Source organism: Rhinopithecus bieti, unplaced genomic scaffold (genome assembly GCF_001698545.2).
Source record: "Rhinopithecus bieti isolate Rb0 unplaced genomic scaffold, ASM169854v2 scaffold_19610, whole genome shotgun sequence".
NCBI lineage: Eukaryota > Metazoa > Chordata > Mammalia > Primates > Cercopithecidae > Rhinopithecus > Rhinopithecus bieti.
In genome coordinates this window covers 110,078-137,636 of record NW_016809486.1, presented here as the reverse complement: position 1 = coordinate 137,636, position 27,559 = coordinate 110,078, and the positions used below count along the sequence as shown (strand labels likewise).

At 45.3% G+C, this 27,559-nt stretch overlaps 1 protein-coding gene and 1 pseudogene across 1 annotated transcript in view; both read left to right on the top strand.

Annotated features, from left to right (window-relative positions):
- The window catches only part of OAS2 (2'-5'-oligoadenylate synthetase 2), a 32,896-nt gene extending 11,612 nt beyond the window's left edge, over positions 1–21,284 (top strand). Inside the window, exons 3-10 of the mRNA XM_017889537.1 lie at positions 5,437–5,615; positions 7,692–7,927; positions 8,442–8,586; positions 13,044–13,214; positions 15,002–15,290; positions 16,474–16,661; positions 17,657–17,895; positions 18,705–21,284. Of these exons, the coding sequence (XP_017745026.1) occupies positions 5,437–5,615; positions 7,692–7,927; positions 8,442–8,586; positions 13,044–13,214; positions 15,002–15,290; positions 16,474–16,661; positions 17,657–17,895; positions 18,705–18,873 (1,616 nt within the window). The 3' untranslated portion in view covers positions 18,874–21,284. The remainder of the gene's footprint in view (positions 1–5,436; positions 5,616–7,691; positions 7,928–8,441; positions 8,587–13,043; positions 13,215–15,001; positions 15,291–16,473; positions 16,662–17,656; positions 17,896–18,704) is intronic.
- Positions 21,285–24,734: 3,450 nt separating this feature from the next.
- On the top strand, positions 24,735–25,735 carry LOC108540454 (mitochondrial inner membrane protease subunit 1 pseudogene; annotated as a pseudogene).
- The last annotated feature ends 1,824 nt before the right edge of the window (positions 25,736–27,559 follow it).

Sequence of the window (27,559 nt, the reverse complement as noted above, 5' to 3'; positions counted from 1 at the left end):
AAAATATTTTAAGAGGTTATTTTCTGAACCAAATATGAAGACCATGACCTGTGACACAATCAGAAGTTCCTGAGAACATGTGCCCAAGATGATCAGGTTACAGCTTGATTTTTATACATTTTAGGGGGACAGAATTTACAGGGAGAAACATAAATCAGTACACATAAGGTATGCATTGATTCAGCCTGGAAAGGCAAGATATCTCAAAGTAGGGTCTTCCAGGTCATAGGTGGTTATAAAGATTTCCTGATTAGCAGTTGGTTGAAGGAGTTCAGCTTAAGAAAAGGGGAGTTGTGGAAGACAAGTTTCTTATTACGTAGATGAAGGCTCCAGGTAGCAGACTTCAAGGACAATAGGTAGTAAATGTCCCTTATCAGACCTTACAGGTGTCAGACTATTAGTTAAAATCTCTCCTGAATCAGGAGAAAATCTGGAAGGGGAAGGGGATTCTCCACAGAATGTTAATTTTTCCACAGGACACAGCTTTGCAGGGCCATTCCAAAATGTGTCAAAGAAATATATTTTGAGCCAGGCACAGTGGCTCATGCCTGTTATCCCAACACTTTGGGAGGCCAAGGCGGGCAGATCACCTGAGATTGGGAGTCTGAGACCAGCCTGACCAACATGGAGAAACCCTGTCTCTACTAAAACTACAAAATTAGCCAGGCGTGGTGGTGCATACCTGTAATCCCAGCTACTTGGGAGGCTGAGGCAGGAGAATCGCTTGAACCCGGGAGGCAGATGTTGCAGTGAGCCAAAATCACACCATAGCACTTGAGCCTGGGCAACAAGAGTGAAACTCCATCTGAAAAACAAAAAAAGAAATATATTTTGGGGTAAAATATTTTTGATTTCCTTTAGGGCCTGTTATCTGTCAAGCGATGCCAGAGTTAAGTTGGAATTTGGTGTTATACTGCTACAAAGAGTCTGTTCTGTCAGTCTTGGGATCTCTACTTTAATGTTAGCATTTGTCAAGTGTGCCTGAATTCCAAAGGGAGGAGAGTATAATGAGGTGTCCGAGTCCTCCTTCCCATTATGACCTGAACTAGTTTTCAGATTTCTTTGGGGTTCCCCTTGGCCAAGAGAGAGGTTCATTCAGTAGGTTGGGAAGGCTTAGAATTTTATTTTTGGTTCACAAGGATAAGGATCCAACTCCTCAGCAGGACAGGACTTTGATGATCTGGCAGCCCCTACTGACTTACCTCTCCAGCTATACCACTCACTACCAACTAACTCTTTATGCTGCAGCCACTCTGGCCTTCCCTGAGCTCCTCAAACCCACATGATGCTAGCTCAGCTTGAGACTTTGACCCATACTGTTCCTTTGCCTGAAACATACTTCCCCCAGCCTTTTATTTTTTGATAACTCCAACTCATCCTTTAAATCCTCTGGCTGTCTACGTCTGGGTTAGATCCACTTTCCACATGCTCCAATAGCAATTTGTGCTTTCTACATCATGAGATTTATCACCTTGCAAACCCCAAATATCTGAGACAGGTCCCAGTTAGTTTAGAAAGTTTATTTTGCCAAGGTTGAGGACGGGCACCGGTAACACAGCCTCAGGAGGTCCTGATGACACGTGCCCAAGGTGGTCAGAGCACAGTTTGGTTTTGTACATTTTAGGGAAACATGAGACATCAATCAACATATGTAAGATGAACAATGGTTCACTCCAGAAAGGCAGGACAACTCAAAGCAAAGTGGGACAACTCAAAGTGGGGAGAGGGCTTCCAGATCATATGTAGATAAGAGACCAATGGTTGCATTCCTTTGAGTTTCTGACTAACCTCTTCCAAAGGAGGCAATCAAATATGCATTTATCTCAGTGAGCAGAGGGATGACTTTGAATAGAATGGGAGGCAGGTTTGTCCTGAGAAGTTCCCAGCTTGACTTTAATTGCGTGATTTTGGGGCCCCAAGATTTACTTTCCTTTCACAACTTACATGGAAATAATTTATTTAGCTTTCTCCTCTCGTAGACTATAAGCTCCATGAGGACAGGTATCATGAGTATCTTGTTCTTCTCTGATCTCTAGTACAATGTTCACCATTAATAATAGTTGTTGGATGGATGGATGGATCATGATGGATAAATGGATGGAAGGTAAATGGATGGACAAATGAATGTAGATGGATGGATGGATAGATATTAAATATATATATATATATATATATTTATAGATGAGGTAGATAGATGGATAGTCTCAAGCACAAAGCATAGTCTCAAGTACAAGTGCACATATAATCACAAACTTAATTCCAGGCTGGGCACGGTGGCTCATGTCTAGAATCCCAGTGCTTTGGGAGGCTGAGGCAAGAGGATTGCTTGAGGCCAGGAGTTTAAGATCAGCCTGGGCAACATAGTGAAATCCCATCTCCATCAAAGAATTAAAAATTAAATGCGGTGGCATGCACCTATATTCCTAGCTACTGGGGAGACTGAGGCAGGAGGATCACTTGAGCACGGGAGTTCAAGGTTGCAGTGAACTTTTATCACACCACTATACTCCAGCCTGGGCAACACAGCAAGATCCTGTCAAAAGAAAAAGAAAAAGAAAGAAAAGAAAAGGGGAGGGGAGGAGAGAGGAGGGGAAGGGAAAATTCCCAAGCTGAAACTTAAGCCATCGTTAAACAAATGGGGAAACAGAAAAGCCCAGGTCTTCTAAGCCCATGGCCAGAGTACCTTCCATCACATATAGTTTTAAGGAATTTCTGGGTTACCAGGAACCATGAAGAACGATTAGCCCAGGCATCACTGATAAGGAGGAGACATACAGACATCCTGATAACTCACATTCACAGAAAGGTGGCCTAGCTTGGGGAAACATGTACCAGTTTGGGAGATTAGCAGTTCTGAGTTCTTATCCTGGTCCTACTACTCACTTATGCCTGCCAGCTGTACAGTCAGACTAGAAACTAGCTTCCAGGGCCATTAGGATGCTCACAGGGTTGGGGGTGGGAGCCTGCTTCAAACAGGGGCTGGAGTCAAAGCGGGAGACAAGTGCCCTCATAAGTCTCACAGGAAAGTCCTGTCCTCCTGTTCCAAGTGCCATGCTGGAAGACCTGGCCAGAGCGCCCTCTACTGGGCTCATCCCATCATGCAAGGATAATGTGAGTGAGAAATAAGGTCTTCCCCATATGTGCTACCCAGAAGCCGCCACTAGATGGTAGTAGAGCTGCACATTCCAAATTATTACACGCTCTCTTTTCTGCAAGGAAACACAGGGTCACTTTCTGAGAAAAGCAACCTACAGGCGAATTGGTAACTTGTTTTTCTTTTTTTTTTCTTTTTTTTTTTAACTAAATATTAGCCTAACTAATCTGGCCTATTTTTACACCAGGTCCAGGCTAGCTGTCTCCAATTCTGCATCTCTTTCCGCTATTGCATACCACCACAACTCTCCCCGGGGGCCTTTGACCCAAAGCAAGAAGTACCTATTTACTAGACTTGCTGGTATTTCCACTATCCTCATCTGTAAATTAGTAATTGCAATTGCACTTGCCAGAGTTTTGTGAGGCTTGTATGTTTCACTGTACATAAAAGGCTTAGAGTAAACACACCATAAATGTTGGCTATTTATTATCATTATGGAGGAAGATAGGATGTTATTTCTGTCAACCTCCCTGCATGCCAAGTGCCCAGAACCAGGCCTAGGGAGTCAGTAAATATCCATTGGGGTGTATGAAAGGAACAAGTTAGCTGCTTTCTCCTGGTTGCTTATCTAAATGTGTTTGTGGGCCAGGGTGCCGGCTCACATCTGTAATTCCAACACTTTGGAAGGCCGAGATGGGAGGATCACTTGAGGACAGGAGTTCAAGACCAGCCTGGGCAACATAGTAAGATGCTGCCTAAAAAAAAAAAAAAAAAAAGCCAAACATGGTGGCACACTCCTGTGGTCCCAGGTACTCAGAAGGCTGAGGCAAGAGGATCACTTGAGCCTTGAAATATATTTGCGGGTACAGTGAGCTATGATTGTGCCACTGCAGTCCAGCCTGAGTGACAGAGAAGACTCCGTCTCTAAAAGTAAGAATAATGATGAAACAAACCCAGCAGTCTCATAGACCACTTTTTTGTTTGTTTTTGTTTCTGTTGGTTTTTTGGAGGGGAGATGGGCGGCTCTTTTGTTTTGTTTTTTAATGAACATAGAAATTGACCCTTCTGATCTTAAAGCTTGAAACTTACATTTGTTTTATCTAAGTTCCTTCCTCAGAAAAGGAACCTCAGACCTCTCAAAAAGTATCAAAGAACTGAAACTCACCAGTCACTGCATCCAGACAATGGGATGTCAAATCCCTTATTCCTTATGATTACCTCCTCACCCCTCCCTAATTCCCGTTTTCCTACACATAGGTACATTTCTTCCCTGCTGCATAGAACCCTAACTTTAGTCTGTCAGGGAGAAGGATTTGAGACTGATCTCCCATCTCCTCGGCTGCAGCACCTGATTAAAGCCTTCTTCTTGGCAACACCTGTTGTTTCAGTCATTGGCTCTCGGTGTGGTGAGCAGCAGGACCTAGACTGAACCCCTGGTGTTTCAGTATCAGTAATCAATCAATAAATGTGTTTGTTTTATTTGTAATTTTATTTTGAGACAGAGTCTCACTCTGTCACCCAGGCTACAGTGCAGTGGCACAATTATGGCCCAGTGCAACATCTGCCTCTCAGGTTCAAGGAATTTGCATGCCTCAGCCTCCTGAGTAGCTGGGATTACAGGCATGTGCCACCACGCCCAGCTAATTTTTGTATTTTTGTATTTTAGGATTTCATCGTGTTGGCCAGGCTGGTCTCGAACTCCTGGTGATCCACCTGCCTTGCCCTCCCAAAGTGCTGGGATTACAGGCATGAGCCACCGTGCCTGGCTAAATAAATGTGTTTATAAACAGTGGAGTTCAGCTAGCAAGAATGAAAACCCATTGATTAAACCAGCCTCTGTCCCCAGATCTCCACGGCCCTGTTGCCACCTTGCCTGCCTTCTCAAAGTCCCTGTACCCTGACACTCTGAAGTAAAATATTCACTGGATGGACTCAATGACAGAATATATTGCATGTAAAATATAAACTTTCCTTTCTTCCAGATGTATACTAATTATGCCAACACCAACAATTTTTTAAAGAACCCACTTGTTCCCTACTAATTTGGAGAATTCTGTTTCTCATTTATAATTCCATCTCTTATCCCTCCATTAGGTTCTGCTGATCTTGTCTTGGGTTAACACCATACCGTTTTCATTACAGTCATTTTAGACTACACTTTATTACCTAATGGGCCAAGTTGCCCTTTCCTATTATGTTTTATATAAAGGTACCAGTCCTCTGACTGATTAAACAAGGATCATGTGCTGTTAAACTATAACTGACTTTCATTGTAGAGCAACCCTGGCTCTCTGAGACCAGGTTACATAAATACCAAAGTTCCAATTTCTCTTTCACACCAGGCTTAAATGATAATCCCAGCCCCTGGATTTATCGAGAGCTCAAAAGATCCTTGGATAAGACAAATGCCAGTCCTGGTGAGTTTGCAATCTGCTTCACCGAACTCCAGCAGAAGTTTTTTGACAACCGTCCCAGAAAACTAAAGGATTTGATCCTCTTGATAAAGCACTGGCATCAACAGGTAATTTTCCAACTGTCTACATATGGTTACCATTCATTTCCTTTTTATCGAGATAATTGACATCCAGTAAAGTGCAACAATCTTAGGTGTACAACTCAATGCATGTCTTGCAATCTTACCAGCAACACCCAAATTAACATAGGGAACATTTCCTGCACCACAGAAGGTGCCTCAAGCCCACTGTCTCCCCAGTAATCCTCCCAAACAAACCCCTATTCTAACATCTGTCACCACCACAGATTAGTTTTGCTTGATTTTAAACAATATAAGTGGGATCATACAGTACATACTTTATGTCTGCCTTCTTTTGCTCAACAGTACATCTGAGAGACTCATTCATGTGGTTGCAGGATCTTGCTCTGTTACCCAGGCTGGAGTGCAGTGGTATGATATTGGCTCACTGCAACCTCTGTCTCCTGGGCTCAAGCAATCCTCCCATCTCAGCCTCCCACGTAGCTGGAACTACAGGAGTGTGCCACCACACCTGGCTAATTTTTGTGTTTTTTGTAGAGATGAGGTTTTGCCATGTTGCCCAGGCTGGTCTTGAATTCCTGGGCTCAAGCTATCTACCCACCTCGGCCTCCCAAAGTGCTGGGATTACAGACATGAGCCACGGCACCCAGCCATTGAAGCACTTTTTCTCACGTTTTGCCATATTCCATTGTATGAATGTAACACACATTTATCCATTCTGCTGCTTTGGGTTATTTTCAAATTGGGGCAATTTTCAAATAGATGATTGGGTCATTTTCAAATTGGGCAATTATGAATTAAGTTACTATGGATATTTTCCTACATGTCTTTTTGTGAATGTAAGCATTCATTTCTCTTGGGCAAATATGTAGCAGCAGAATTGCTGGGCTATCCAGTACACATATATGAATGTTGTGTACATATATGTGTGTAAATATATCAAATATATTGTGGTTTACTTGTTTTTTTGTTTAACCATAGCAAATCTTGCCATATCATTTCCAAAATCTTACCAAATTATACTCCCATCAGCAAGATATAAGTTTCAGGAATATTATCAAACCCAACTGGGGATCTACCCACCCAGCGCAGCAAAACCAAACACAGACTTTGGGATTGCAGTGAGAGAGTGAGACATTTATTGCAGGGAGCCATGCAGGGAGAATCAGGCAGCTCATGTTTAAGAGCCAAACTCTCCGATGGCTTACAGGTAAGTGTTTTAAAGGTGAGGGGACAGAGGTTACAGGCAAAGCCATAAATCAACACATGGAGACTGTAGATTGGTTTGACCTAAAAAGGTGGGACGTCTCCAAGCAGGAGGGAGGAGATGGATGGATGGCTCAGGTCACAGGATTCAAAGACTTTCCGATTTGTGATGGGTGAAATGGGCGAAGCTTATCTAAAAATTTCAGATCAGCAGAAAGGAACGTTAGCTCTGGCTCGTAGGTGTGACCTCCTCCAAGACCCTCAGGAAGAAATTTAGAACAAAGAATGAGGTCAGGGTTCAATCCTCAGTTTCCCCTTATCTGAGGTCTACCTGCCAGTCGATTTGCTTGGTGGGGGCCTGAGTTTCTGAAAATCAACTCAGGGACAGGGACATACTTTAAGATGTTATCTTTAGTTTCTATAGGGAACAAAACATCTTCTGACTCTAGCTTCCTTGGCTACTGTTTTAAGTGACTATTACCTTCCTTTTTTGTTGTTTTTATTTTATTGGGTTTTGTTTGTTTGTTTGTTTGTTTGTTTGTTTTCACTGCTCCTGTAGACCCTGAATACTATATTTTTGCTTATCAAGTTGCTCATTGACTTTTCAAGGCTAGTAAGGTGCCTGGAATTTCCCTCGAAAGAACTCCAGATTTTCCTTTATTTTTATGCTTGTGGGATGGGGGCAGTGGGTGGCCTGCAGGCCCCTAAGAGAGGTCCCTGCTGCATCCCAGTTGTTCCACATCTTTGTCGAGTCTTGGTATTGTCAGTCTGCTGAATTGTAGGTATTCTGGCAAAGGAGAACGACTTCCTGTAGACCTCTGGTTTCTTGATTTCAGATCCCTGACATGGTAAGAATGGGATCCCCAAATGAGCTGCTACCCTTTTCTTCTCCCACAGTGCCAGAAAAAAATGAAGGATTTACCCTTGCTGTCTCCGTATGCCCTGGAGTTGCTTACAGTGTATGCCTGGGAACAGGGGTGCAGAAAAGACAACTTTGACATTGCTGAAGGCGTCAGAACCATTCTGGAGCTGATCAAATGCCATGAGCAGCTGTGTGTCTATTGGATGGTCAACTACAACTTGGAAGATGAGACCATCAGGAACATCCTGCTGAACCAGCTCCAATCAGCAAGGTGCCAAGCTTCTCATGCCCTATCCCTGTACCTCATCATCCACATGCCAGGCATACCTCTTTAAAATGAGATCTCAGCCTTGCCCTATCAAGCCAGTGCTGGACCAGAAGAATGGCAGCCACCATGGGTGGGAAGGCAGAGGGGTCTGTCTGAAAGAGGGGAAGTCCAGTCAGTGCTTTTCAAGTTCCAAGCCATAGTCACATTTTGTCCCCTAAACAAACACTGGAGAGACACTTCCTCTTATAGAAGGCAGGAGCTAAGAGAGAAAGGGCAGCGGGGGGACAGGAAGAGGAGACTACTTTGTTATTTTATTAATAGAATGTCTCTGTAAAGCAGCAAACACAGGGCCAGAGGGGCTTGATGTTGTAGACAAAATTCCTCAGCAGCTTGGAGGAGCTGCAGGAATCCAAATTCAAGTTGCCAGATTCCCACTCCAGGCCTCTTACCCCAAAACAGATTTTGCCTCCCACAAGCAGCTCAACTGATATTTTTTTTAATCTAATGGAATACATAGGCCAGTAATCTTGGATCCAACCGACCCAACCAATAATGTGAGTGGAGATAAAAGATGCTGGCAATGGCTGAAAAAAGAAGCTCAAACCTGGTTGACTTCTCCCAACCTGGATAATGAGTTACCTGCACCATCTTGGAATGTTCTGGTAAGAGGGTTTTCCAAATGCAGGGTGTTTCATGCTGCAGGAAGGTCTTCCTGACACCTAGGCTAAGTCTTATCTGAGAGTACTCTGTATTAGTTTCCTGTGCTGCTGTTACAAAGTTCCACAAAACAGATGGCTTAAAGCCACAGAAATTTATTCTCTCACCATTCTGGCTATTACAAGTTCAAAATCAGGGTGTTGGCAGAGCCATGCTCTCTGCAGGCCCTAGGGAAGAATTCTTCCAAGCTTCCCGCAGCTTCTGGTGGTTGCCAGCAGTCCTTGGCTTGTGGCTGCATCACTCCAGCCGCTGCCCCTGTGGTCACGTGGCCTTCTCCCTACGTGTCTTCTTATCATCTTCCCTCTGTGCATGTCTGTCTTATTGTATCCTCTTCTTCTAAGAACAACAGTCATACTGAATTAGGGCCCAGCATAATGACCTAATCTTCATGAGATCCCATTTGAAAAGACACTATTTCCAGGTAATGCACATTCATTGATACTATAGGTTGGAACCCCAGCATCTTTTAGGGGGACACAGTTCAACCCATCGCACACCATCAAGGCAATGACTATGAAGTGCAAAATGGAACAAAGAGAAAGGGGGATACCCACAGATGCGAGATCTCAATTAATTTTTGCAAGAGAGAAAGCTGGTGAGCAGGTGGGGACATGAAACAGAGCATTGCTCAGAGAAGGGGTTGGCAGGCAGGCCTGTGGATACCAGGACAGGTTCTGAGCTCCATTCAGGCAGGTGCCGGGGGCAAGAGCTGGAAGTGGGGCCGAAACAAGAGAACCAATTAAGGCACCAGCAGTGAAACAGGTGCACTGGTCTTCCCCCTCCCATCCCCAAAAGGAGAGGTAAATCTATCAACACAAACTCCCCTGCATGCTCAGTGCTTATTAGAGAAAACCCATCAAGAAGAACCTTCCCAGATTAGACCACTGAGCCCTCTCGGCTTTTCTGGGAACCACACTGGGGACAGCTGTATTAATTGAGGCCAGTGGGGCCAACCAAATTCCACACTTCACAGACAGATTTATTTATATCCAAGTTATGGGAGGCGGAATCTACATCCCGTTTGCACAGAAATGTGAAGGCTAACTGAGCAACAATCTGGCGTGTCAATGAAGATGTAAATTAGTTTAGCAAACTTCACAGAGGGTGGGGAGTCTATGAATGGGGAACTTCCCTAACTGGACCCAGAAGGATCAGGACACTCTGAGCAGTCACCCCTGTGCCCACCCTAACCCCTACTTTCACTGGACCCCTGGTCTTTGCTCCCTGACCCCAATTTTCCTGGCTTCTTCAGACAGATTTTTTCAAAAAGTTATCCCCCCAACCTGACATCTTATTCTGAAGCTTTGAAACATTTAAAAGTTAGAAAATGGTTCAGTAAACTCCTGTGAGCCCCTCACATAGATGCACCCATGTGCAACGTTTGCTATGTTACAGTTTGTGTGTGCACATGTTGTTATTGTTGTTGTTGTTATCGTTGTTTTTAATCTTTTTTTTTTTTAAAGAGATGGGGCTACATCTCGCTACATTGGCCAGGCTGGTCTCAAACTCCTGGGCTCAAGTGATCCTCCCACCCTGGCCTCCCAAAGTTACGGGATTACAAGTGTGAGCCACCTCGCCTGGCCCATTGTTATAGTTGTTGTTTATACTGAGCCCTTTGAGAGTAGACTGCCAGACATCTCTTTACCCTTAAATACTTTCACAGGGATCTCTGAGAACAAGAATATTCTCTTCAATAACCTCTATGCCATGATCAAATTCAGGAGATTAGGAGTCATATGTTATTGTCCCAATACAGCCATTGGGATGAGTTTGACAATCATGCCAAGAATGTCCTTCATAGGACATTCTTTTCCAACCCAGAAGCACATGTGGCATTTAGTTCCAAACATCTCCTAAACCATCTTTTGATACTCACTGTGGCTGTTTTTATTCTGCTATCCCATCAACTTCTATTTTGAGAACTATGAGACCATCCCTGTCTCTACAGTTGTTGAAGACAATTAGGCCCAGGAACCACTGCATAAGGAGGTCCAAACATTGGAGGGCTCATGTACACATACACATGCACACATGTACATGCATACACACACATGCACTCACACACATGCACATACATGCACACACATGCACTCACACCACGCACACGTATACACTCACACACCACAAATATTCTGTCCTGTGGAAGGAGCAGTGTTGGCAATGAATTTACCCTCAATAGGCACCATCCTCAGCAACTATGAGGCCAACTTACAACATCTGAGAACAACCAAGGTTGACCTTCAACTTTCAAGCTGAATGCCCTTCCCCACCTCCAGGTGAGCTAGCCCATCTTGTCTGTGTTGCCAGCAAAAGTACAACATTTGTATAGAACACTGAATTAGTTGCCTCTTACTGCTGTTTTTAAAAAAGCCCTAGGCCGGGCGCGGTGGCTCAAGCCTGTAATCCCAGCACTTTGGGAGGCCGAGGCGGGCGGATCACGTCACAGAGATCGAGACATCCCGCTAAACGGTGAAACATCCTCCTTACTAAAAATACAAAAAATCTAGCCAGGCAGTGGCGGGCGACGTATCCAGCTACTCGGGAGGCTGAGGCATGGAGAATGGCGTGACCGGGAGGCCGGAGCTTGCGGTGATCTGAGATCCGGCCATCTGCACCTCCAGCCGGGCGATAGAGCGAGACTCTGTCCTCAAAAAAAAAAAAAAAAAAAAAAAATGCCCTAAACTTAGTGGCTTAAAACACATGAATTTGAGCCAGGCACAGTGGCTCACACCTGTAATCCCAACACTTTGGGAGGCTGAGGGGGGAGGATCGCTTGAGAACAGGAGTTTGAGACCAGCCTGAGCAACATAACAATACCCCATCTCTACAAAAATAAATAAATAAACTAGCCAGGTGCAGTGGTGTACACCTGTAGTTCCAGCTAGTTGGGAGGCTGAGGCAGGAGGATCACTTGAGCAAGGGAGATCAAGGTTGCAGTGAGCCATGATTGTGCCACTGCATTCAGCCTGGGTGACAGAGCAAGACCCTGTCTCAAAATCACTTTTGCACCAACCAAAAAAAAAAAAAAACAATATATATGTTTCCTCACCTTTTCAAGCTCCTTGAGGCTGTCCAAATTTCTTGGCCTATGGCCCCTTACTCCTTCTTCAAAGCCAACAGCATAGCATTTTCCAGCCCCCCTCTCTCTACTTCCAACATCACATCACCTCCTCTAACTCTAACCCTCCTGCCTTCCTCTTATAAGTACCCTTGTCCTTACAAGCACAGTGGCTCACGCCTGTAATCACAGCACTTTGGGAGGCTGAGGTGGGAGGATTGCTTGAGACCGGAAGTTTGAGACCAGCCTGGGGAACCTAGTGAGACTCCCATCTCTAAAAAAAAAAAAAAAAAATAGCTAGGCGTGGTGACACAAACCTGTGGTCCCAGCTACTCAGGAGACTAAGGCTGGAGAATCCCTTGAGCCCAGGAATTGGAGACTGCAGTGAGCTATAATGGCACCCCTGCCCTCCAGTTTGGATGACAGAGCGAGACACTGTTTCTGAAAAAACATAGGTTAGAATCATGGGTTGGAAGGCTACCTATTGGGTTCTATGCTCACTACCTAGGTAATGGGATCACTCATACACCAAGCCTCAGCAACATGCAATTTACCCATGTAAAAACCCATGCAAGGTAAAAACCCTTGAACCTAAAGTAAAAGTGGAGAAAAAATATATTAATTAATTCAATTGAAAATTAAAATGAAGAGGGAAAAGACCCTTGTGATGACATCAGGCCAATCCAGGTAATGCAGAATAATCCTCCCATCTCTAGAGCCTTAACCATGTGTGCTTCAGAGGGAGCACAGCTGTGCCAAAACCTGGACTTTGAACTGTTGGCCTCCAGAACTGGAAGAGAAGAAACTTCTGTTGTTTTAAGACATCTAGTTGTGGTCACTTGTTATGGCAGCCCTTGGAAACCAACACACCCGCACATGGCGTGTTTAACACAGGCTGATACAATCTTAAGAAAGGGATGGATGTGGTCATCAGCAATCTCCAATACCTACAGCAAATGGGAAAACAGGGAAGGACCAGAGGTGTAATTAAAGCAAAAAGCCACAGGTCATTAGGAAGTGATGCTCAAACTGGGCAAGGAAAAAGGAGTTTGGAGTTAGGAACACGACAGATCTGTCTGGACAAGGATCTAGATCTCTCCTGGAGGAAGGAGGGGCAACTAGGACTGTTTTTGTTTCTAGGGGGGTGGTTTGCGTGCCACCCCAAACTCTCAGGTGTCTTCTTGGGATGTATTCATGTAAGGACAAAAGATAGAAAAGATGCCAGGCCACGAGCTGGAGCGTAGTTGGGAGAGGAAGGGTAGGGGGCCCAGTATAGGCAGGAAAGGAAGCCTCAGATGGACTTACAGGGGCCACTCACACTTGGGGTCTTCCTTCCTTCCCCAGCCAGCACCACTCTTCACCACCCCAGGCCATCTTCTGGATAAGTTCATCAAAGAGTTTCTTCAGCCCAACAAATTCTTCCTAGAGCAGATCGATAGTGCTATTGACATCATCCGTACATTCCTTAAAGAAAATTGCTTCCAACAATCAACTGCCAAGATCCAGATTGTCCAGGTGAGCACTGGCCTTTCTCATGTCTTGTTGGAATGATGTAACATTGGCATTCCTGGAAGGGAGCTAAGTGTGCATTGTAGCTCTCCAGGATCCATATACCTTCAGAAACGAGGAAGGGAAGCGGGAGTTAAGGGAACTAGGATACTAGTTTTCAGTGGGGGCTGTGGATAGACTGCCTAGGTCGTTAACACAACTTGGATTCTGTATTGTTTTTCTTGGCGCTGCTGGCCATCCTTGGGGCTCTTGGGCATGGAGACACATCACTCCCGTCTCTGACTCTGTCATCACACCTTTTCTTCTGTGTCCACCTCCTTCTTTTCTTTTCTAAGAACACTTGTCATTGGATTTAGGACGCAGCCTGATCCAGAATGATCTCATCTCCAGATCCTTAACTCAGTTACATCTGCAAGGACCCTTTTTTCAGATAAGGGCACATCCACAGGTCCCCAGAGGATGTATTTTTACAGGTCCACCATTGAACCCACTGCAGATTCTAAGGAGCTTAGAATCTCCTTCTCCTTTGAGTGACTGGATCCCAACTTGCCCCATCAGCTGAGCTAGAGATTCAGAGGCTTCGGTCATCCTTGTCTGTGGCTCAAATGCCATGGGGATGACATGTTCCTCTCTGTTTACTGGTCACAAGACCAGATAAACATGTTCCCATGGTCACAATAGGGAGAGAGGAAAATGTTATTATGTCCGCGTAAACGTCTGCGGTGATGCCAGAAAAAATCTGTGCATCTAGAGAGAGGGGCCTTGGAATTGGCACCAATAGCCCCAGGGCAATGAGTAAACTGTCTCATTGAAGGTCACTGGAGTGAAGGCAGGACTGAGTTTCTGATCAGTGTTAGAATTGTCAAAGCATGTGCTTTCTCCTCTCCTTCCTGAGACCCCGTTCACATGATAGTCAGTGGAAAAGAAAAGGTATATGACACATTAAAGAAGAAAAGAGAGCCATCGGCAGATAAGACATTACTTTCCATCTTCCTGGAGTTGGTTGAAGGTTTCTCTGCTAAGGCCAGAGGAAGGTGACACCTAGAGATTATGAGGAGGGGGCTACAGTCTGGGAGGAGCTGCTGAAGCCCAGCTCTTAAAGACAAAGGTGGGCTGCATGAATGAACGGGACTGGAACAGGGATGAATTGAGGATCTGCCTACAGGAAATAGAACACAACCTTTCCTCACCTCCTTAACCCATGTAATCAGGCATTTAACACCCATGGATAAAATAAAACATTTTTCTCTACAGAAACTAAATGGAGGAGAAGGAGCAGGAAGGGAAGGGAGAAGCCTTAATGGCAGAGACATAAATAGCCCACAAAGCCTAAAATGTCTACTATCTGGCCCTTTGCAGAAAGTTTACCAACCCAGTGATTCCCAGACCTGCAGGAGAAAACACGCATCGAAGAACAGATGAGCACTTTCACCATAATGGTTGCATTCCACTCGATTTGTTTGGTTGCAGGAATCCAAATAAAGCTAAATATGTCTTTAGGCAAAATCTTTAGGAAATTGACCTGAGAAGCAGGTAACTTGTAACTAGCCCATCAGTTGTTTGTGTATGAAAGGCAGGAGAATAATTGCCTTTGGAACTGTATGATTTAATAACTGCATTATCTATTAGTTTGTAAAACAAAACCCTTTGCTTTGGGCTCAGCCCTCACTGGACCCTAACGCAGAACTTGGCCTTGGAAACCGTGTCAGTTAGCCCAACTGGTGCCAGCCCATGGGGGCAGGGGACTCCTCGGTCTAGGAAATTCTGGATCTCAACCTTCCTTTTTTCCTTAGGGAGGATCAACCGCCAAAGGCACCGCTCTGAAAACTGGCTCTGATGCCGACCTTGTCGTGTTCCATAACTCGCTGAAAAGCTACACCTCCCAAAAACACGAGCGACACAAAATCGTCAAGGAAATCCATGAACAGCTGGAAGCCTTTTGGAGGGAGAAGAAGGAGGAGCTTGAGGTCAGCTTTGAGCCTCCCACGTGGAAGGCTCCCAGGGTGCTGAGCTTCTCTCTGAAATCCAAAGTCCTCAACGAAAGTGTCAGCTTTGATGTGCTTCCTGCATTTAACGCTCTGGGTAAGGCTCCCCAGACCTTAGCTTCTGGAGGAAGAAGCTTCTGGATCCTGGAAGTGATGGTGGACAGAGGGTGGAAGGAGAGCCACGGGACTCGATGATGGGCTGTGAAAGCATGTGCTACTCATGGGTTCCTGGTCCCAGCAAGTGGCATGAATCGTGGCAGTAATACTTTACACTTGTATACGATTTTGGTCCCATTTCTTATTTCCAAGCATGGTGGTGCGTGCCTGTAATCCCAGCTACTCGGGGAGGCTAAGGCAGGAGAATTGCTTGAACCCTGGAGACGGAGGTTGCAGTGCGAGATTGCACCACCACACTCCAGCCTGGGTAACAGAGTGAGGCTCTGTCTGAAAACAAACAAACACACACACAAACAAAACAAGTAGTTGGGCTGCACATAGAGGCTCACACCTGTAATCCCAGTACCTTGGGAGGCCAAGGCAAGAAGACTGCTTGATCCAGGAGTTTGAGACCAGCCTGGGCAACATAGTGAGACTTTGTCCCAAAAATAAATAAAGAAATAAACAAAATTAGCCAGGCATGGTGGTACATGGCACACGCCTATAGTCCCAGATACCCAGGAGGCTGAGGTGGCAGGATTGCTTGAGCCCAGGAGAGTGAGGCTGCAGTGAGCTGTGATCATGCCACTGCACTCCAATCTGGGCAACAGAGCAAAACGCTGTCTCAAAAAAGCAAAAAAAAACAAAAACAAACAAACAAAAAACAAGAAGCAGTGCACCAGATTTAGCCCCAGAGGCCATAGTTCACAAACTCCAGATCAGTGTTATCCCAAAGATCTTTCTGTGATCATGAAAATGTTCTATGTCTGGGTTCTACAACTACTGAGAGCTTGACATGTGGCTACAGCAACTGAGAAACTAAATTTTTAATTTTCATTCCCTTTAATGAATGTGAGTACAAATGGCCACATTGGCTGGTGGCTGCTCTGTTAGTGTAAGTCTAGATGATACTTTAATAATACCACCGGCACCCATGTAGACCACATAATTTTTTACATAGCTCATTATTCTGGAGATGCTCCCTATGTCTTAGACATCTTTCAAATACACTAACACTATTCAAAGTAATTTCCCAGAATTAAATCGTATTTGTCAAAAATGTTTTAGAATCTGTTATTTACTGTGCATATTAAAGCAGGCTGTCAATCTCTCCCTCATGGCAGGTCAGCTGAGTTCTGGCTCCACACCCAGCCCCGAGGTTTATGCAGGGCTCCTTGATCTGTATAAATCCTCAGACTTCCCAGGAGGAGAGTTTTCTACCTGTTTCACAGTGCTGCAGCGAAACTTCATTCGCTCCCGGCCCACCAAACTGAAGGATTTAATTCGCCTGGTGAAGCACTGGTACAAAGAGGTAAGGACAGTCCTTGTTCTGACCATGGGGTTATTATTTTTACCAGTAAGCCATGAACGTTAAGCCCTGTTGCCCACAATCTCCCATGCTGAGGGCTGAGCCACTTTGGAGAATCTTCCCACTGGGTATCTTTATGACATTCCCATCACTAACCCTATTTATTTGCGTCAGGCGTTGATGGCTTCTGGCCACCAAAGCTGCTACGTGTGATTTACTTTGCCCTCACACTAGCCAAAGAATTCTGCAGGAATCCAAGTGACCTTGCCTACAGAGGGTGGGTGGAAGCTGGGATTTACACGCCCACACGTTGCCAATGGGGCTTTTCTGCTTCCCAGTGCACACACTCTCTCTCAGAAGGCAGGTTGAAGCTGTAGGTGGAACCGGGACTGCATTTTCTATATTGGTCAGTCTCCCCGCACTTGCACACAAGGTAGCTTCTGAATATTCTCATGACAGTAAACATCAAGCACAATACCACCTCTTCCTGAGATGCCTCCTCTCTGTGACCAGCTCCCTGAAATGTGAAACCAAGACCAAACTCTGTGGTTTTCATCCTGGAAAATCAGAGAGCTGGCATGGCATGTCAGAAGACTCGGGGCTGTGACATGACCTTGAGTGAGTCACTCCACTTCCCGCAGCCTCAAAGTCTTCATCTAAAATGCAGGTCATGCTGCCTGGGTTGTGGCGAAGATTAGGAATGATGTGGGTAAATGCCTGGGCCCATAGTTGGCATGCAGTGGGTTTCTAGTAAACCGTAGCTATATTATTGTCCTAGGAAGGCATATATGGTCAAAAGCACAACAAAGAAACTCAGGTGTGCTGCCTACCAGCTACCAGGTGGACTCCTGTAAGGCTATACAGTTTAGACATCTAAGCTGCAGAGTGTGAGCACACCAGCATGATATCATGACTCAGTTGCCCTGCTGTGATCCCTGTGTGGCTCTCACTGAGCTCCTAGGCTAACCAGTTCATCTGATGTTCCCACTCTTCCCTAGTGTAAAAGGAAACTGAAGCCAAAGGGGTCTTTGCCCCCAAAGTATGCCTTGGAGCTGCTCACTGTCTATGCCTGGGAGCAGGGGAGTGGAGCGCCGGATTTTGACACTGCAGAAGGTTTCCGGACAGTCCTGGAGCTGGTCACACAATATCGGCAGCTCTGCATCTTCTGGAAGGTCAATTACAACTTTGAAGATGAGACCGTGAGGAAGTTCCTACTGAGCCAGTTGCAGAAAACCAGGTGCCCTCATCCTAGCCCCATCCTTTTCTTAACCTGATGCCCTTGAACACTGTCTCAGCGACCTGGATTTTCCTCTGCTGGGGTCACGATTCATTCCTTGTGCGAGAGGGGGAAAGTGCTAGCCAACAGAACTTCTCACAGTCTCTGGGGATAAAACCTAGAGAGGCAGGAGAAAATGCTGTTCAGAAAAAATACAGAAGGAAGGTTCAAGATATCAGGTTCCTGAGTTGCTTTCATCTAAGACATAGCAAGGAGGAGAAATTTAGATTATGCCTTTATAAGTATAGCAATTAGCAGCTTTCAAAACACTTTTGGCAAATACGATGTAATTCTAGGAAGTTACTTTGGTTTTGGTTTTTGTTTTTGAAGACAGAGCCTCACTCTGTCACCCAGGCTGGAGTGCAGTGGCACAATCTTGGCTCACTGCAACCTCTGCCTCCCGGGTTGAAGCTGATTCTCCTGCCTCAGCCTTCCAAGTAGCTGTGACTACAGATGCACACCACCACGCCCAGCTAATTTTTATATTTTTAGTAGAGATGGGGTTTCTCCATGTTGGCCAGGATGTTCTCGAACTCCTGGCGCTCAAGTGATTCTCCCACTTCAGCTTCCCAAAGTGCTGGGATTACAGGCATGAGCCACTGCACGCGGCCTCTAGGAAGTTACTTTGAACCCTATTTGTAAATTTTAGTTGCTGACATCTAAGCTGTAAGAACGCATTGCCTTATTGCTGAAAGTATTATAGGATGGACCCCAAATTCTGAAGTCACTGGTTTTTAGAATCTCCTAATGCCTTCTAACCTCTTATTCAGGCCTGTGATCTTGGACCCAGCCGAACCCACTGGCGACGTGGGTGGAGGGGACCGTTGGTGTTGGCATCTTCTGGCAAAAGAAGCAAAGGAATGGTCATACTCTCTCTGCTTCAAGGATGGGACTGGAAACCAAATATCACCCTGGAAAGTGCCGGTAAAAGTCATCTAAAGGAGGCGTTGTCTGGAAATAGCCCTGTAACAGGCTTGAATCAAAGAACTTCTCCTACTGTAGCAACTTGAAATTAACTCAGTCACAAATAACAGGAAACCCAGCTCACAGGAGCTTAAACAACTGGTCAGCTCCCTAAGCCCCCACTACAAGTGAACCTCAGGCAGGTAACCCCAGATTCATGCACTGTAGGGTGCTGAGCAGCATCCCTAATCTCTACCCAGTAGAGCCTTCCTCTCCAGCGACAACCAAAATCTTCAGACATTGTCAAACGTTGCCCTGGGTTCACAGATCTTTCTGCCTTTGGCTTTTGGCTCCACCCTCTTTAGCTGTTGATTTGAGTACTCATGGCCCTGAAAGCGGCCACTGTACCTCCAGATGGCAAATTCACTTTCCAGGAAGGAAGAAGGAAAAGATACTCAAAGGTCAAGAACACCGTGATTTTATTAGAAGCTTCATCCAGCAAATTATCTTCCATTTCATTGCTCAGAAATGTCATGTGGTTACCTATAACTTGAAGGTGGCTACAAAGATTGGGTTGCACTGGCCACCCAAGGATGTCTGCCACACCTCTCGAAAGCCCTCCCTACCTACCAAGATATACCTGGTATATTCTGCCAGGATATCCTTCCTCCAGGTATTTTCTTTAAAGCAGGATTTCTCAACTTTGATACTTCCTCGCATTTAGTGCTACTCTTTGTTTGAAGGCTGTCCTGTGCATTGTAGGATGTTGGCAGCATCTCTGGCCTCTACCCACTAGACACTACCCAGTTGTGACAATTAAAAGTGTCTTGAGACTTTATCATTTGTCTTCTGCCCTAGGGTTCTCAGAACCCTTGCAGTAGAGGAACCCTACACCCCAACCCTGGGTGGAATGTAGGGAAGAGGTGGCCAAGCCAACCATGGAGTTAGCTCTAATTATTAAGATCTGCATTATAAATAAGTACCAAAAAATTGTCTCTGGCAATAGTTACCTTCCCAGATACAGGTGCCCCCTTTTTCCCCCCTAACTCTTTTAAGCAATGGTTGTAACTGTTAGGAGACATTGCTCTCCCACATATATGTTTTTCTTTTTAGACAATGCAGACACTAGGAAGTTGTAGAGCTAGGATCAATCCTATTGTCAATGAGATGTTCTCATCCAGAAGCCATAGAATCCTGAACAATAACTCTAGAAGAAACTTCTAGAGGTCATCTGGCAATCACTTTCAAAGACTCGGCTCACCATGAGAAAGAGTCACTCACATCCATTCTTCCCTTGATGGTCCCTACTCCTCCTTCCCTTGCTTCTTGGACTCCTTGAAATCAATCAAGACTGCAAACCCTTTCATAAAGTCTTGCCTTGCTGAAGCCTGCCTTTAAAAATAGTTGCTCTCATCCACTTTGTGTGCATCATATTTCTGTCAACTTGTATTTTTTCTTGCATATTTTTCCAATTAGCTCCTCCTTTTTCCTTCTAGTCTAAAAAAGGAATCCTTTGTGGTTCAAAGTAAAGCCCTTTACTTGCCCCTTGGTTCTCATAACTCTGTGATCTTGCTCTCGGAGCTTCCAACTCATCCACGTCCTGTCTGTTTCCTCTGTTTATAAAACCCTTCCTGCTCCTGCTGACACAGAGGTCTTCTATGCCAGCAGCCAGTCAACCCTTTCATTAGACCTTCAAGCTCTCCAAAGGCTCAGATTATAACTGTTGCCATATATATATGAGGCTGTTGTCTTTTCCTCCTGAACCTGCCTTTCTCCCCCAACCCAGGAGTATCCTCTTGCCAAATCAAAAGACTTTTTCTTTGGGCTTTAGCCTTAAAGATACTTGAAGGTCTAGGTGCTTTAACCTCACATACCCTCACTTAAAGTTTTATCACTGCTGCATATACCAGTTGTGATATAATAAAGAATGTGTCTGGCTTTTGTGCCTAGTTCCTAGCACACAGCTTCAAAAACTCTATTGTTTCCTGATAGGAGTGTCTTTTGCACTCATAACAAGCCCTTTTCACCCATCCCTGGGTTTATGCTAACAAAGTTACCCATGGTGGGCCCTTAGTTTCAAGGGAGGAATTGACCAAGCCAGAAAGACCAAGCACGTGATTAGAGCATTGGAATTTTCAGCCCCATCCCATCCCTGATCTCCAAGGAGGTGATGGGGCTGGAAATTGAGTTCAATTTTAACATGGCCAATGATTTAAGCAATGATGTCTATGTAAAGAAACCCCAATAAAAACTCTGGACAGTGAGGCTTGGGGAGCTTCCTGGTTGGTGAACATTCCAATGTACTAGGAAGGTAGAGCATCCTGATTCCACAGGCATGAAGGCTCCTGAGCTCTGGACCCTTCCAGTGCTTGCTACCATACATATCGCTTTATCTGGCTCTTCATTTGTATTCTTTATAATACAATGGTGATTGTAAGTAAAACATTTTCCTGAGTTCTGTGAGTCATTCTGTAAATTATCAAAACTGAAGGAAAATCATGGAAACTCCCAAGTTTGTAACCAAGTCACACAGAGGTGTAGGTAGCCTGGGGACCCCATGTATGGCTGGAGTCTGAAAGAAGGGTGGACTTGGTGAGGACCTTGCTCTTTAAATTGTGGAATCTACACAAATTCCAGGTAGTCAGTGCCAGACTTGACTTAAATTGCAGTATAGTCAGCTGGTGTCACAGATTAGGTATTAGAATGCACCACTACTCTTGTCCAGGACGCAGGCAAAAGAAGTATATATGAAGATGTCGAAAAATGGAGGAATACAGGAAACAAGCATGAGAAGAAAAAGCAAGAAAAATTTTTAGAAAGTTTTTTAAATAATAAAAAACACTTAATGAAAGAATGACCACTTTAAGTACACATCTACTCAATCTACAACTATTACCGGGGCCTTCTGGATACCCAAACTTGCACTAGATACATAGGCAGGAAACAAGGAAGAGGAAACTGTAAGACGCTGCCCCCATCCCCATGGGGCTTGGCTGGAGGAACTGGAACACATAGCCCTAAATCCCTTAAAGAAAAATGAAGGGCTGGGCTTGGTGGCTCATACCGGTAATCCCAATACTTTGGGAGGCCGAGGCAGGCGGATCACTTGAGATCAGGAGTTCGAGACCAGCCTGGCCTACATGATGAAACTCTACCTCTACTAAAACTACAAAAAATTAGCTGGGCTTGGTGGCGGGTGCCTGTAATCCCAGCTACCTAGGAGGCTGAGGCAGGAGAATTACTTGAGCCAGGGAGGCGGAGGTTGCAGTGAGCCAAGATCTCACTGCTGTACTCCAGCCTGGGCAACAAAGTGAGACTCCATCTCAAAAAAAAAAAAAGAAAGAAAGAAAAGAAAAGAAAAATGAAGGGCAGTTTACAACACGTGCCAAGTGAGATGTATATGATGAGAAAGACCATAAAGAACAAGGTGAGCTGCTCAAAGCCACACAAAGACAGAACGGGACCATTTCAGTCTTTCTCATCAATGTCTTCTCAGCACTCAGTAGACATTTAAATTCATTAAGAGCAAAGAGAATAAAAAGTTCACAGTAATCGAGAAACATGCAGTCATGGGTCACTACTGGAAGTAGCTAGGGCACCAACCCTTTCTCAGAAAATTGGCAACAAATGGCCCTAAATAGGCAATAATTAAACCCAGCCTTTCTTATACAAATTGTATTTCAGTATTAAAAGAGCAGCCATAACTGATGAGGAAATTTTATTCTTTTTTTATGGAAGAATTCCATTTAATACGTGTTTAAAAGATGACAAATTAGAAACATCATCATTTTGTAGCTGTAATAGGTTTCTTGCCAAATGCACACAGCAAGTCAATTGACTGAGACACCAGGTTGCAACAGACAAAGAGGTTTAATTGTAGGGCTGCCAAATGCAAAGATGGGGGAAACCTCAAATCTGCCTCCCTGAAGAGTTGGGGCTAGGATTTTTAAGGGTTTGGGAGTGGGCCAAAGTGTGGAGATCGTTGATTGGTTGAAGAGTGCAGCGTGAAGTCACGGGATAGGGAGAGGAAGAAACTGTGTTCTCATAGTACTGCTGACTCAGTGCCTCTGTTGGGGTCTTCAAACTGGTTGCCATCAGCTGTTCTGCTGGAACTCAGGATCAGAAGAACATCTTAAGCAATTCTTAAACAGAAGCCTTATGATTTTGGCAGGGTCTAGCTGTGTCACCCAGGCTGGAGTGCAGCAGTGTGATCTTGGCTCACTGCAGCCTCCATCTCCATCTCCCAGGCTCAAGTGATCCTCCTGACTCAGCCTTCTGAGTGCTAGAACTACAGGAACATACCACCACACCCGGCTAATTTTTGTATTTTTTTGTAGAGACTGGATTTCACCATGTTACTCAGGCTGGTCTTGAACTCCTGAGCTCAGGTGATCTGCCTGCATCAGCTTCCCAAAGTGCTAGGATTACAGGTGTGAGCCACCATGCCTGGCCAAAAGCCTTATGATTCTAATGTCAAAGATCCTATAGGAACAATGGGGATGTAAATGGTCAGTAGCTAGTGCTCCTGACATTCAGTTACAAGGAAGCAGACCAAAGCACAGCATGATTAATGCTTAATTACAATAATATTTCTGTCCAGAATTCACTTTAACCCTATGAGGACGGCTTTAATTTTGCAACCTATGATGAAATAAATTATTTAGGCAGAGATTGTCAATGGATGAAATCATTAGATGAAATGATGGGGAAGGCTATAATGGGGTGGGGAGATGTCACCTCCCAAATCCACAGGGTTTATTTTTATTTTTTTATTTTTAATGTTGAGACAGGGTCTCACTCTGTTACCCAGGCTGGAGTACAGTAGCACAATCACAGCTCACTGCAGCCTCAATCTCCCAGACTCAAATGATCCTCCCACTTCAGCCTCCTGTGTAGCTGGAACCATAGATGCACACCACAACACCTAGCTAATTTTTAAAATTTGTTTGTAGAGATGGAGTTTCACCATGTTGCCAGACTGGTCTCAAACTCCTGATCTCAAGCAATCCTCTCACCTCAGCCTCCCAAAGTGCTGGGATTACAGGCATGAGCCACCGTTCCTGGTACCAAATCCACAGTTTAATCTCAGTGTTAGCAGGAGGAACAGCCAAACATGGTGGCCTCCAGGCATGAGACAGTACAGAGCACACAGCACAATCCATTACGTGTTCTTGCCAAATCGATTTTTTTAATTTGGGAGCAACATTGGCTACGAGAAACATAAGCTATTAAGTTAGCAAATTCCAGAGAAAATGTATGGGCCAGACAGACTTCAAAGAAAGAGAACAACAAAATATGGAGAAACCAGGACAGAAATGTGGAAGGGTGTGCATTCTCCGAACCACAACAGGGAAACGAGCCAAGAACCTAACAAGAATCCAGTTAAGCAGAGTTCAAGGTCAAGACCCCAGACCTATAGTTCCACCCCAGTTACCCTAGCAACCAGGTCCCCACTTACATCAAAGGAAGGAAGCAATGACTAGATGCAGGACTACTGATGGCAAGTGGCCAATGGCCAAAGGGGCAGTTTAGGAAGAATTTGAGCGACCGACCACAAATAAGGTCACCAGTGGGGAGAGGTTGTGGATAAAAGGAGCCTGCATGCTGGAGGGCTTTGGCTGCTCTGACCCGAGGCTCCTCCAGCTGAACTTAGTCAGATCACAGTAGGTAAGATGCTATCACTCCTCAGTTCCATTCTCTGGCACCAGTGCCTGGGATAATCCTTAGATGGGGAAAGGTGAGGAAGGAAGCTCTCCTTTGCCTTGTACTGCCCTATGTGAGTTGGGCTGGGTGCACTGGAGTGCTGTGTAGACCTGGAGGGAAGAATCTGGCAAGGAGAGCAGGATACGAGGATCCCAGCAACTCAGCCCACCCAAGAGGGTCCCATCCAAGCAACAATGTCCGGCATGCTCATCTCAGATGGAGTTCCTCAAAGAGGTGCCATATCCAAGCCACTGTCCCTTGGTTGTAAGGCCAGGCTGGGAACTGCAGAGGGGAACTCGTCATGTTCCTGAGGGAATGGGGATGTGGGGCTCCAACTGGCGGGGCAGGGAGTTATCAGCAGGAAAAGGAGAAAAGCTCAGTTTGCGGGCAGGGATGCTTACGAAATAAGATCCTTTGCCAAGGCTCAGCCAGGAGAAGAAGGCTCACAAAGGGCTTAACTGAAGCCCTGGCCAGAAGGGAAAAGATTCCACAGTTGAAAGAGCAAGATAAAAAGGCCTTGGTGCACCTGTGTCCTGGTTGAGGGTCTTCAGGGTTCTTTAGGGCCCGAGGCCGATGGAGGCAGAGTCGACATAGAACTACGTTTTGTGGTGTTCTGGGGAAAACCTTTCGACTTGGCTGTGCTATTCAGTATGGCTGTATAGTATAGTGCTTTTGAATACGTTAGTGGTGTTGTCATGTGTTCTGGACCATCAGTGGAGCCTACCATTCAAAATTCAGATATTGTCTTTGCAGAAAATCTTAGTGTACACTTTTGTGGTATCCAAAGAGGTGACATTGTGATTGCAAAAAGCCCAAATGATCCAAAATCAAGTATTTGTAAAAGAGTAATCTGAAGGAGACCAAATCCTCACCACTAGTCCATCAGATTTCTTTAAAAGCCATAGTTATGTGCCAGTGGGTCATGTTTGGTTAGAAGGTGATAATCTACAGAATTCTACAGATTCCAGATTCCAGGTACTATGGACCTATTCCGTATGGACTAATAAGAGAACAAATCTTCTTTAAGATTTGGCCTCTGAGTGATTTTGAGTTTTTGCGTGCCAGTCCTAATGGCCACAGATTTTCTGATGATTGGTAAGCATTTATTCTTTGACTCGATTATTGTCTCGTGTTCATGTGAATTTATTACTCCCATTGAAACCATGTACTTACCAATAAACTATTTGTTATTCAGAAAAAAAGAGAAAGGCCTTTGGCCAGGCACAGTGGCTCACACCTGTAATCCCAGCACTTTGGGAGGCTGAGGTGGGTGGATCACCTGAGGCCAGAAGTTCAAGACCAACCTGGGCAACATGGTGAAACCCTGTCTCTACTAAAAATACAAAAAAAAATTAGTCAGGCCTAGTGGCATACCTGTAATCCCAGCTACCTGGGAGGCTGAGGCACGAGAAGTGCTTGAACCTGGGAGGCAGAGGTTGCAGTGAGCCAAGATGGCACCACTGCACTCCAGCCTGGGGTGATAGATCGAGACTCCATCTCAAAGGAGGATTTGGCCAGGACGATGGCTAGGATAATGGAAGAATGGGGTGGCCAGCAGGTGACCACTATGAGCTCAAAGCTCAATTCCTTCTGATAGCAGGAGAGAAAATGCCACTAAACCCATGGGAGGCAAGGAGTACAGGAGAGCAGAGGAATAGCCCCCCAAAGATGTCCATATCCTAATCCCCAGAACCTGTGCGTATGTTATCTTACGCAGCAAAGGGGCTTTGCAGATGTGACTAAGGTCATGGATCTTGAGATGGGGTGACGCTCCTGGATTATGCAGGTGGGCCCAATCTATTATCTGTTATTTTGATGCAATTACTTTTGCACCAACCTACTAATCACCTGAGTCCTTAGAAACAGAGGCCCTTTCCTAGCTGAAGGTAGAGAGATTCACTGGAGAAGAGGCAGGAGAGAGACCTGAGCTTCTGTCACCGGTTTGAAGATAAAGGGAGCCATGGATCAGGAAACATGGCATCCTTCAGAAGCTAAGAACAGCCCCAGCCAACATCCAGCATGCAGATAGGGCCCTCCGCCCTGCAACCACATGGAACAGAATCCTGCCCACAAGATTGAGTCTGGAAGCAGAGTCTCCCCAGAGCCTCCAGAAAGGAAGGCAGCCCAGCTGTCACCGTGATTCCAGCCTGGCGGGGCTCAGAGCAATCACCCACATTGCTCGGTTTACGACCCCTTCCTGGCATCACCCTAACCTCTTGATTTCCTCATTGCTTCTCCTACTATTGACACTTATCTCTTGTCTCCCTCGTATAAGGACCCTTGGGATTACATCAAACCCTCTGCTAAATTCTTAGCTTAATCATATCTGCAGAGTCCTTTATGCCATATAAGGTAACATATTCACAGGTTCTGGGGATTAGGACATGGACATTTTGAGGAAGTAATTATTCAGTCTACCACACTGGGTGTATTACTCTGTTCTCATGCTGCTATTAGAGACATTTTGAGACTGGGCTATTTATAAAGAAAAGCAGTTTAATTGACTCACAGTTCTGCATAGCTGGGGAGGTCTCAGGAAACTTGCAACCATGGCAGAAGGCACCTCTTCACAGGGCGGTAGGTGAGAGAATGAGTGCCGACCAGAGGAGGAAGCCCCTTATAAAACCATCAGGTCAGGCCAGGTGCAGTGGCTCATGCCTGTAATCCTACTACTTTGGGAGGCCAAGGCAGGCAGATCATGAGGTCAAGAGATCGAGACCATCCTGGCCAACATGGTGAAACCCTGTCTCTGCTAAAAATACAAAAATTAGCTGGGCATGGTGGTGTGCACCTGTAATCCCAGCTACTCGGGAGGCAGAGGTAGGAGAATCAGTTGAACCCAGGAGGCGGAGGTTGCAATGAGCTGACATCGCACCACTGCACTCCAGCCTAGCAACAGAGCAAGATTCCAGAAAAAAAAAAGAAAATCAGGTCTCATGAGAACTCACTCACTATCACGAGAACAGCGTGGGAAAAACCAGCCCCATGATTCCATTATCTCCACCTGGTCCAGCCTTTG